The sequence below is a fragment of the Triplophysa dalaica genome, chromosome 17 (genome assembly GCF_015846415.1).
Source record: "Triplophysa dalaica isolate WHDGS20190420 chromosome 17, ASM1584641v1, whole genome shotgun sequence".
Taxonomy (NCBI): domain Eukaryota; kingdom Metazoa; phylum Chordata; class Actinopteri; order Cypriniformes; family Nemacheilidae; genus Triplophysa; species Triplophysa dalaica.
The window spans coordinates 12,036,493-12,048,517 of NC_079558.1; the positions used below are offsets into that span (position 1 = coordinate 12,036,493).

The 12,025-nt window shown below is 44.5% G+C and overlaps 1 protein-coding gene across 2 annotated transcripts in view; it reads right to left on the minus strand.

Moving 5' to 3' along the window:
- LOC130439370 (myosin-16) overlaps positions 1 to 8,316 on the minus strand; it is a 57,154-nt gene extending 48,838 nt beyond the window's left edge. For both annotated transcript variants that reach the window (XR_008909446.1, XM_056771972.1), the window contains exon 1: positions 8,206 to 8,316. Coding sequence is in view for 1 of the 2 variants with exons in the window: in XM_056771972.1 (XP_056627950.1) it covers positions 8,206 to 8,289 (84 nt within the window). In the remaining variant the exon portion in view is untranslated. The remainder of the gene's footprint in view (positions 1 to 8,205) is intronic.
- Between the last annotated feature and the right edge of the window lie 3,709 nt (positions 8,317 to 12,025).

Consider the following 12,025-nt stretch of genomic DNA (forward strand, 5'->3'; position numbering starts at 1 on the left):
ACATCCGAGCATCTTTGAATGCCGGGCTCATTCGCCCCTCCTCCTCGCCAGCCGGTGCGGGTTTCTTCTTCGTTCAGAAGAAGGACGGCTCCCTACGTCCCTGTATTGACTATCGAGGTTTGAACGAGATTACGGTAAAGAACAAATTCCCCTTACCATTAATGTCGTCTGCCTTTGAACTATTACAGGGAGCTCGGGTCTTTACTAAACTAGACCTCCGCAACGCGTATCACCTGGTTCGTATCCGTGAGGGGGACGAGTGGAAGACGGCATTTAACACTCCATCGGGACACTTCGAGTATTTGGTTCTTCCTTTTGGGTTGACCAATGCCCCTGCCGTCTTCCAGAACCTCATTAATGACGTGCTGGGTGACATGATTAATCGGTTTGTATTTGTGTACCTGGACGATATCCTTATTTTTTCCCCCTCTCTCCAGGAACACACCCAGCATGTGCGAGAGGTTCTCCGGCGTCTTCTCGAGAACCAATTGTTTGTCAAGACGGAGAAGTGCGAATTCCACTCCGATACGGTTTCGTTCCTTGGCCATGTGATTTCTCCTCTGGGCATTGGACCGGACGGTGCTAAGGTCAAGGCTGTCGCCACATGGCCCGTTCCCGACTCTCGTAAGGCGTTGCAGCGGTTCCTTGGATTCGCCAATTTCTACAGGCGTTTCATTCGGGGTTTTGGTCAAGTGGCCGCTCCGCTCACTGCATTGACCTCCACTAAGATCCCGTTTGCCTGGAATCCCCTAGCTCAGGTAGCCTTTGATAAACTCAAGTCCCGTTTTATCTCTGCTCCTGTGCTTTGTTTTCCAGACCCGGATCGACAATTCATTGTTGAGGTCGACGCATCCGACGTCGGGGTAGGCGCAGTCTTGTCCCAGCGTACCAGTCATGATGAGAAGGTGCATCCCTGTGCCTTCTTCTCCCACCGCCTCAGCCCTGCCGAACGGAACTACGATATCGGTAATAGAGAGTTGCTGGCGGTTCGGCTAGCGTTGGGGGAGTGGCGCCACTGGCTGGAAGGAGCTACGCAACCTTTCTTGGTCTGGACGGACCACAAGAATTTGGAGTATGTCCGTTCAGCCAAGCGGTTGAATTCACGGCAGGCCCGCTGGGCACTATTTTTTGGCAGATTTCACTTCACCCTGTCGTACCGACCTGGCTCCAAAAATATCAAGCCTGACGCTCTCTCCCGTCTGTTCGAGGAGCCAGGCAGGGAGGTTCCCGTCGACTCTATTCTTCCCCGGGTGGCGGTCGTCGGGGCTCTCACCTGGGACATCGAAAGGCGAGTAGAAGAGGCCGGTCGCAGGGCACAAGTGCCAGAGAAGTGCCCAGTGGGTCGGTTGTTCGTGCCCACTCCGCTACGTTCGGAAGTCCTTCAGTGGTGTCACTCATCTAAGCTGGTCGGCCATCCAGGGATCAAGGGGACCCTGGCCTCTTTACACCAGCGGTTTTGGTGGCCGTCGTTCACCAATGATGTCAGACAGTTCGTGTTGGCTTGCCCAATCTGTGCTCAAAGCAAAGCCACCCGTCGTCCATCCTCAGGTCTGCTGCGTCCCCTCCCCATTCCCTCCCGGCCATGGTCACACATAGCCTTGGACTTTGTCACTGGCCTTCCCCCGTCCAGAGGATATACTGTGATCCTTACAGTGGTGGACCGTTTCTCTAAGGCGGCCCATTTTATCCCCCTTCCTAAGCTTCCCTCCGCCCGAGAGATGGCTCAACTGATGGTGGATCACGTCTTCCGTTTACACGGTTTACCGGTCGACGTGGTGTCCGATAGGGGTCCACAGTTTACCTCTCGGTTTTGGAAAGAGTTCTGTCGACAGATCGGGGCCTCTACGAGTCTGTCTTCAGGTTTTCACCCTCAGACTAATGGACAATGTGAGCGAGCCAACCAGGATCTCGGTCAGAGACTCCGCTGTCTGACATCTAACAACCCCGGTTCCTGGAGCCAACAACTCTCTTGGGTAGAATACGCCCACAACTCCCTTCCCGCCTCAGCCACAGGTATGTCCCCTTTCGAGTGTGCTCTTGGTTATCAACCACCTCTGTTTCCCTCCCAGGAACTCGATGCTGCGGTTCCCTCAGCTCTAGCGTTCGTCCGGCGATGCCACCGGACCTGGACGAGGGCCAGAGAGGTTCTGGTCCGAACCAACCTGAGGACCAAGTCAGCGGCTGACCGCCACCGGAGCTCTCCCCCTGCCTATGTGTGCGGTCAACGGGTATGGCTCTCTACCAAGGACCTACCTCTCCGGACGCCTTCTCGTAAGCTGGCACCGAGGTTCATTGGGCCATTCCGGATCGCCAAGGTGGTTAACCCGGTAGCCGTACGGCTCAAGCTTCCTCCTAGTCTTGGTCGAGTTCACCCTGTATTTCATGTATCCAGGGTCAAACCTGTCATTGTCTCCCACCTCAATCCGGCCAGTTCCCGACCCACCCCCCCTCCTCCTCGGTTGGTGGACGGCGTCCCCACGTACACCGTCAGGAAGCTTCTTGAGGTCCGCCGCCGAGGTAGGGGCTTCCAATACCTCGTGGACTGGGAAGGTTATGGCGCAGAAGAAAGGTCGTGGGTTCCCTCGCGAGATGTGTTGGACCGGTCGTTGATCGTGGACTTCCACCGGAGACGAGGTGAGCCCCCTCCCTAAAGCGCCTAGGGGCGCTGGTGGGGGGGGGGGGGTACTGTCATGATCTCGGTCTGGTTGGGGCATTTCTCTGCACATGGGTGTCTTTGTTATTGTTGAGTACGGGGTTAGCTTTCCGCTAACCACGTGATCAGTGTCTGCGTCATTTTCCCCACCCAGTGTTTCCCTAGGATCTCCCTACACGGGTTATTTTCCACTCCACACTCACACACCTGTTTACAATATTCTAATCTAGCTCGCCCCGTAATTATCCTGCACCTGCTAGTCATCTCCCCTCATTACATTCTTCCTATTTATTTCCCTCAGTGTTTCTCGTCTTTGTCTGACCGTACCTTGTGTCTGCTTAGACTGCCCTAAGTGTTGCTGCGGCTCACTTAATGAAGCTATTTTGTATCTTGTCTAGTCTGTCTAGGCACGTTCATTATTCACCAGTTTCTCAGGATTCTCACATAGCAACTCATCTCGATTCTGGAAAAGCAATACCTGTCATTCCTCTTCCGTGTTGGTAATCCTCGGGTGTCACGATCCAGTTATTGTGGAGATATTCCTCTCTGTTCGCGGCTGCCTGCCTTCTCTGGTGAGGGGAACTTCCATTACCAACGACGCCTGGCTTTCCTTATTTCTGCCGTCGCGGACGGAGGCGATCGGATTCGGGAGTTTACAGACATTCTTGACTGTTTCACCTTAATAAAAGATTCAACCCCGCAATTGGGTCATTCCTTGTTTGACCATGACAGGAAATATGCAAGACTTGCCAGAATAACCTTTCAGTGGGTTTTTTGCATGATTCATAAATACCTGACATAAGATATATATTTTATAAGCATTTTTAAATAATTTTTTGAAACAAAGAGCACCACACATTGGTGGTGCAAGTACAGTATGAGGAAGCTAAACCTTGGGACTGGAGAATCTGCTAAAGAAATCAGCAACAGAAAGAATTGGCTCTCGTGGCCTAGTTATGCTATAGTGTCCAGTAATAACAACATAAGCCCTGTCTCACTTGCATACACAGACCTCCTTCTCAACATTTCACTCTAGTGGGTAAAGCAAGATCTGTAGCTCAGCAAATATTGATGTGGTGCTTACTGGCCACAGCACCACGTGGGTTGGGTTATGGTGGGTGTGGGCTTCCAATGGAGTCACTAAAGGCCTGAATAGACACACACTTCATTTAACACAACGCCTGAGGCCAGACTTATACATTCTGTGTTTCCATCACAATAGGGTCTGATGCAATGTAAAATGTTTGGCGGAGCTCAGTCAACTTGGTAATAAAAACAGTCATAGAGTATCATTTCACAAAAGTAGGCGATCGTGCACGTTTGCTGAATAACTCTTTTTATCAACACATATTATTATGAACTGCAAGCAGTCTTCCCGCAGAGTAATACATACCGTCATATAAAACAGCAGGAGAAACACAATAGATCACATTTGATATCTGTGATTCAAACTCATATATAAACTGTAAAATTATTAGTATTTATGCTTGTGCACAATTTCAATGCCACTTCTCAGACAAGCAAATCTATGATATTGACGATGTTTACCATGTTTTCAAAAGGTCTGACTTCCTTGGCACTATAGTATCCAGAATTCTCTTTAAAAAAAAGAAAACCCAAAATGAATCTTTTCCAGAAATCAAGCATGCAAATCGTACGCTATATATTAGGTCAATAACATCACTATCACCAAGTAGAAGACACCCGTGAACATACCGCAAGCATCCTAATGAAAACATAATTTTTTTCTCGGCACAGTTCTGAGTTCTCTCCCTCCAGCTGTCGGACCTGTGACAGCAGCCGGTCCGTCTGCTCGACGGCTTTCTTCAGTTCTTCTCTCTCCCTCATCCCTGCCTCTACACAGGGTTGCAGTGGATTAACCTGAGCAGCAGAGAAATTCAGTTTCCTTTAGTCTGATGTAAAGCTCCCCCTCGCTCCGGGCTTCTGCTTCCTTTGGCACAGTTCAAAACAACCTTGAATTTCTTCCACTGATATTGTTCCACTACAATAACTCTCCTGGATCAAATACCCACACAGCCCGTTTATGCTTAAATGTACTGGCTTTCAGGAGGAAAAAGCACTAATAGAACTGCATTAAGAAGTTATTTGGGGAATGAGAGTGCATATGTTAAAGTAATCATTGTGATAGACAGTATATGACGTTGGCTGCAAAAAGACATTGCTGACATTGCTGCCTGCTTTGACATATTTTTTGAAGGACACACAAAGTTCTGACATATCAGACGGACTTTAATTATTAAACAGCCAAAAGAGTTTAGTTATAGGACAACCATGAAACAAAGTTACGTCTATGAAGTTTCATAAAGATGGTATATTTAATTGAGAAAAATATACATCGCTCTTGCCAATGACATTTTTATTGCCAGCTACCATCCGTCCCCATTTTCTTGCCTTTTTGTTTTGTTTTGCTTTGCTTCTCTTTTCACAGCCAAAAATACAATACTCTAAAACACTGTTGTTTTGTGTACATGCAGATTTTTTAAAATAAAATTTATTTAAACATTAGTCTGTCCGCTTGCATGTTCGGTATGGGCCAATGTTTACTTGTCTTTAGTGTCTGATGAATGTCAATAATGTATCTTTAAGAGAGATTATCCCTATAATGTCTTATATTATTCTATATTTAACAAACTTTAACTGTTTTGGCCACAAATTCAAAGATCTGTTTCCTACAGACGCGATTATTCTGTTGAAGCCCAGCGTCCATTGACTTCAATGGGGCTGCTTTAAACAGTTTTTTTCAGTCCTTAGAAACAAGACGGTCATTGGATAATGCTGCGATTATGTCCCGCCCACGGACGCTCAGCGTCTGCGTGATGATTGGAGGGTCTGTCATTTCTTTTTAATCCACTTTTATGTCCTAAAACGCTCGTTTTTTGGGGTCGACAGCTTATAAAAACGTATTTCTTGTTTTGTTTTTTTTTAGCTTGTTTGCTATACACATTGTCACATATCAGCTTTTAGACATTTTTTTTTTTTTGTATAAATCATAAATGACAAGGAGCTTCTCTTTGCATTGCGAGAAGCTGGATGAGGATACACTGGATTGTCACAAAGGCTTCGTGAGGAAACTGGAGAATTTTGAGTTTGTGTTCATGTTGTACACATATGAACAAATCTTCTTTGAGACTGATGTGGTCTTTGATATTGTCCAGCAGAGAGCGATCGATGTTCTTTACTGCAAGAAAAGAATTGAGTCTCTTCTGGCATTTGTCAAAGAGAAGAGGTCAGAGGGGGCTTTCCAAGCTGTTTATGACAAAGCAGCAGATCTCACATGAGACCCAAGAGATGAGCCCATGAGAAAGCGCCGTCTGACCCAATTGCAGGATCCCAAAGAGTGCTACAGAAATCTGTACATGGCCATCCTTGATAACATCTTGGAGCAGATTCCTCAACGTTTTTCAAATTTGGAAAGTATGCTATTCTTAGAATTAGTCAATCCAGGGAAATTTGATGACATGAGACAAGCATTTCCAGAGGAGGCCTTCCAAAGTGTCCTGAAAAGTTATGGCCATCACTTTGATTCAAGGAGACTGAGGTCTGAACTTCAAGTCCTGTATTCAGATCAGTACTTGCAGAGTAACAGGGGAAAGCTGTGTGATTACTTGGTGTTCCTTAAAGACATGGAGTTGGACAGTGCAATGCCTCAGCTTTACAAACTGTTCTCATTAGTGGCAACAATTGGAACTACATCTGCAGGTGTAGAAAGGAGCTGCTCCTGTTTAAAGCGGCTCAAGTCCTACACCCGTAACACAATGGGCCAAGGCCGTTTAAGCAGCCTAGCTCTGCTGGCCATTGAGAGGACACTGGTCAAGTCACTGGAAAAGACGCCTAGTTGGTACGACAGGGTTACAGAGCATTTTCTCGAAAAGGAACGTAGGGCAGAATTTACATATAAATAAATGGACAATTTTTATGATTTAGGCCGAAAATGAGCTTCCCCTCTTTAAAAGATCAGCAGCCGCCACTGGTTTCCTAGTACGGAAAATCAGATGTGAACAAATTTTTCAAAACACACACAAGATGTTAAAATAGCTGAAAGCAAAATCGTGTTGAAGCTTGAAGCCAAACTGTCTGTCTATGGAAAAATGCTGTCATAAAGAATAACGCTCTCATCCACAGAAAACAATTGTTGAATGTTATTATGTGAATTATGTGAATTACATTATATCATATTTTGTATTCAACTCAGCACAACTTTATTTATATAGCGCTTTTTACAATTTTCATTGTTACAAAGCAGCTGTACATAAGACATATTGACTACAAGTAAAACAACTAAAGTCATATACCTGTAAAAACAAGAAAAAGGTGAACACACAAAAGACAGACATACAAATGCAATATGCATACATACTTACACACATCGACATAGACGCACACACGCAAACACACTCGCACACACGCACAGTGAAAGCACACATTTAAGATAAAGGAGAGAGAATATTCAGAGGTCAAAAATTAAACAGACTATAAATTCCTATATGCAATATTAATTATGTAAAACTTCCGAATAGTAATTGTAGTGTGTACTTGAATGCTTTCAATTTATGACTGAGGAAAATCTATATTTTTGCCAAAATTGCATTATATAATGTGTCTTTAAATACTGAACAGTATGCACTGCGAGACCAAACTAACTTCAACATGTGACCTACAATAATCTCTTCTAATCTCTTTTTGCGGGAGTGCACTTTAAATGGTTACAATGTGAACACCTCTAAAGACTCATGAATGAGACTGTTTGTTTATAACAAAGTTTTCATGTTTTCAAAGGTGAGGATATTCATGATTTTAGCCCTCAATGCAAAACACAAACATTTCCAAACTGCATATGTGAGCTACAGGTATAGTAACTTAAAACACATGGACAAATGAAACACATTCCCTCTGGCAAAATGGGTTTGCACATTCATGCATTCATAGTCAATTGTTCAAGGCCCAGATCACAAGCAGCACTTCTCCCAAAAAAAAAAAAATCCCCCTTTACTGCATTCCAACTCTACAGACGTAACACACACACATTCACAGAGAAAGAGAGAGAGAGTACCTTGAAATAGAAAAAAATTGAGAGAGAGATTCTACAAAAATGAACAATTATCTAAAACATTTGATTGTATGCGAGATGTACACTTGGAAACATGATTCTCTAGATTTAAAGAGTCTTAAAAATCACTGTTCTCAATCTTTAAATCTCTTTTTACACGTCCTAGAAGGGCTACAGTAGAAGAATCTGAAGTGTTCTGGGACTGTTGCTTAGTTCAGAAATGTTTGCATTCCTGAGAAGCATGCATGAGTTTGCTTTTACTCTGCATATTAGTACCTGTCAATCCCTTCAGCTCTTTCTCTTTAAACACTGCTCTTTCACACTTTCATAACTACAGTTACAAGAGATTTTCTGAAAGAAAACCCCAACCAGCAGTGTGGAAACACCAGGTGGACTTGAGGGTGTCTCAGTTAAAGGACATGTGTTTGTGTCTGAGACGCAGCACAAAAAATAAACACAAAAACATGAAAATGAAATAACTTACATGTACCAGTGGCTTGCTGTGGATGGCGATGATGGGACAGTACTGATGGAAGTCAGTTTGGATCACACACACTTTCTTCTCCATCCTCAGCACAGGCACACTCTATCCATCCTGCTCTCTCCTCCACGCCTGCAGAGGAAATGAGGCATCTTTTACCTGTCTCTGATCCTCACCACACCAAACACACACAATCTCACCCACACACACGCAGGGGGAGGGAACTCAGCACAAAAAGAAATCATCCCTGAGACTCCCTCTGACGCTCTTCACCCATCCATCAATTTTCATTTTTAAAATCAATGTTTTAAGTTGAAGGGATAGCCAACCCAAAAATTAAAATTCAGTCATGAATTACTCATCCTTATATTGTTTTAAACCTGTATACATTTCTTTGTTCGGTTATACAGGTTTGGAAATACTTGAAACAAAATGTTTGTGTAGAGTGCCCCTTTGAATCAAGTTATTAAACTTCCTGTAAATAAATAAAATCAATGAAGTTAACATAAAATCAATTCTAAAAACGTATTCAGATAGAGCTCTGCTCAAAATTCAGCTATTGAGATAACAAAACATTTTATTAAGTGAACTTAACTTATGCATGCCAGGCAAGTGGATGGCGATGCACTGTCAAGAAACACTATCTCCCCTTTGCACATATATCAAAACTACATCTCCGCTGGTTAAAGTGGTGCAGTAATTCTACTTTTTGATATAGAAATGATGATAAGTTTGTCACACAAACATACAGCAGATAGGCTGCCATCATTGTTTCGGGAAAACTCGAGCAGTGTCTATAGACTGAATGCATAATACTCATGCGTACGATGTCATTGCTTTTGGAAAACACTACTTCAGAGTTTACACGGAAACGATTACGCCATCGTTTTCAAAACGTGCACATTGAGAGCCGTTTTCACAAGTTTGCCTTTTCAGTTCCCCAAAACGCAGTTCAAGTTTATTTATTTATATTTATATAGTTCCCTTTCTGTCGGTCTCTCAACATTGTGTTGAGCCGACAGATGGGGTTCGCTCTTTAGAACCTATCGACTCTGTGTTATGAGTCACCCCTGGCGCAATCATTGTCGCCATGGAAACGAGGTTCCTCAGAGCGGCACACCTGCCGGTCATTATAGCGGATGTGCAACGGCCATAAAAAGGGCTGCTACTAAGCATACAGAGAGCCACGACTCCCTCAGATGGTTGCATACTGAGTGTATTTTTTTTTCCTTGTGTCTCCCCAGGAACGCACTAATAACGGCAGGACAGCGCATCCACTATACCCGGAAGTACCACCGTTACCCACGGGTAGAGACAGTGGATGCTTTTCCTCTATATGGCTGGCCGAGACGTTTTCATGAGGACTATTGACACTTCTCCCCAATATCGCTGGCAGAGATGTTGTTCACGAGGAATACGGACGCTTCTCCCCTATATCGCTGGAGGACACGCCTATAGGGAAGCAGGACGGTGTCAACCTACATACACATTTTATCAATAAATATACCCTTCGGGAGTCTACTAATTCTGTTCCCGAGTGCGTGTCGTTTTTTCCCCCGTCACAACTGACTACTATAGCAGAGTTCAATGAAACTTGGCTAATGAAATTTGCATGCCGGTCTCCGCCCCCGGATATCCGGTATAAAAGGAATACGGTGTATTGCGGTCACGGGTGGCTGTCTTCCTCCGGGAACCAGCCACCATTTCGTCTGCTACCCGGGCCGCAACGTCGTTGGTTAAGGCCCCGATGTCCGCCAGTGCTAGCGGCGTAAGTGATATGGGGACCTCTGCGAGCGTAAACCCGGCAGCCAACAGTCACAGGCCACTCACAATCGGCATCACAAATGATGTTAGACTCCGTCAATCGGAGATCACTAAAGATAATTTTAAAGAGGTGTGTGAGCTTGCAAGCACGATGTCAGACACTGTACTATTCTCTGGCCCCCTCACTGTTTACCGTGGTGATGAGATTTAAAGCAGATTATCATCACTAAATGGCTGGTTGTCTGAGTGGTGCCTGCAGAATAAAATAGATTTGATAAATAACTGGAAGAGTTTTGAGGGCAGACCTGACCTGTTGAAACGAGATGGTCTCCATCCCTCCTGGCATGGGGATTCCCTCCTCTCTAGAAATTTGGCACACAGTCTTAATAATGCTAAAGGCTGACTACCTGGGCCCAGGTCAGGAAGGAGACAGAATGGCTTAACCAACTGTCTGCTTGCCGTCTCACGTTACAGAATACACAAAATATACAACATGTAATAATCCCTTCTCACAAACAAGACTGTGTCTGTCCCCCGGATTAGCAAACATAAGATAATGCGTAAACCTCTTGAAAGTAATTTAATAAACGTTAAACAAATCAAACATGAACAAAATACAGATAATCAACTGTTACGACTCGAATTGCTTAATATTAGATCTCTCTCAAATAAAGCACTTTTTGTTAACGTTATGATAACCGATCATAAAATAGACATGCTCTGTTTGACAGAAACATGGCTAAAGCCAGATGATTATATTACTTTAAATGAATCCATTCCCCAAGATTATTATTATAAACACGAGCCTCGTCTAAAAGGTAGAGGGGGTGGTGTCGCTGCACTTCACAATAATTATTTTATCACCTCTCAGAAGTCTAATTTTAAATACAATTCTTTTGAAGTCATGGTACTTCACTTATCAACAGGTAATACAAAGGACAAAACACTTTTAAAATTTATTCTAGCTATTTTTTATAGGCCTCCAGGGCACTACACAGATTTTATTAAAGAATTTGGTGGGTTCTTATCAGAACTAGTACTGGCCGCAGATAGAGTCCTTGTCATTGGTGACTTTAACATCCATGTAGATAATGATACAGATGCCTTGGGAATGACTTTCAAAGACATTCTTAACTACATGGGTGTTAGTCAAAATGTGTCAGGACCCACTCACCTTCGTAATCATACTTTAGATTTAATACTATCTTACGGTATAAATGTGGACGATGTTAAAATCGTTCAGCAGAGTAAAGACATTTCGGATCATTATCTGATATTAAATTTGCTTCACTGGCCTACGGCTGCAAATCGAACTCCTTGTTACAAACATGGTAGAACGATTACTTCAATTACCAAAGATGCGTTTCTCGACAATCTGCCTGAATTGTCTCAAATATCTAGCATGAGTAAAAACGTTGACGATTGTGACGGGCGAAGCAACGACACATACACAGAAGTACAAATTACCACCACCGAAGGGTATTTTATTAGATGTTAATTGTTAGTGCCACTGAGTAAGAATTCCTAGGCAGTGCTTGGTCCCCAGGCACCGAGTCTTGCTTCTCCCTGCTTCTTTCTTGAAGCAGTACGAATCTTTCCTTCAAGGTCCTTTCACTTCCGGGTTAGCGATATAGCTCCTTTAACCAGTCTCTAGATATCCGATCCTGTAGTGTAGGGCATAAACACAGACAGAGGCTCAGTGGCATTCCAACCTCGTGGAGACGTTGCTCACCTTTGTTTGCCTACCAGCAGCTTTTATAGCTGCTGGCATCTGATTGTGACGAGCGGCAGCTGTGTGCCGCTAGGATTGCCTCCGTCTCCATGGCGACTCTGATAGCGCCAGGGGTGACTCGTCACACTCCCCCCCCCCCAAAGTGTCGACCTAGTCCTGCGGGGAGACGGAGAGATGCTTTGGGTGGGAGGGGGGATGTCACCTGACCGAGATGTCCCTCCTGACCACATCCTCGACAGACCATCGGCGTTGCCATGGGAGGACCCGGCCCGATGTTTCACAGTGAAGTGGTAGTCCTGGAGCGTCAGGAACCACCTCATAATCCTT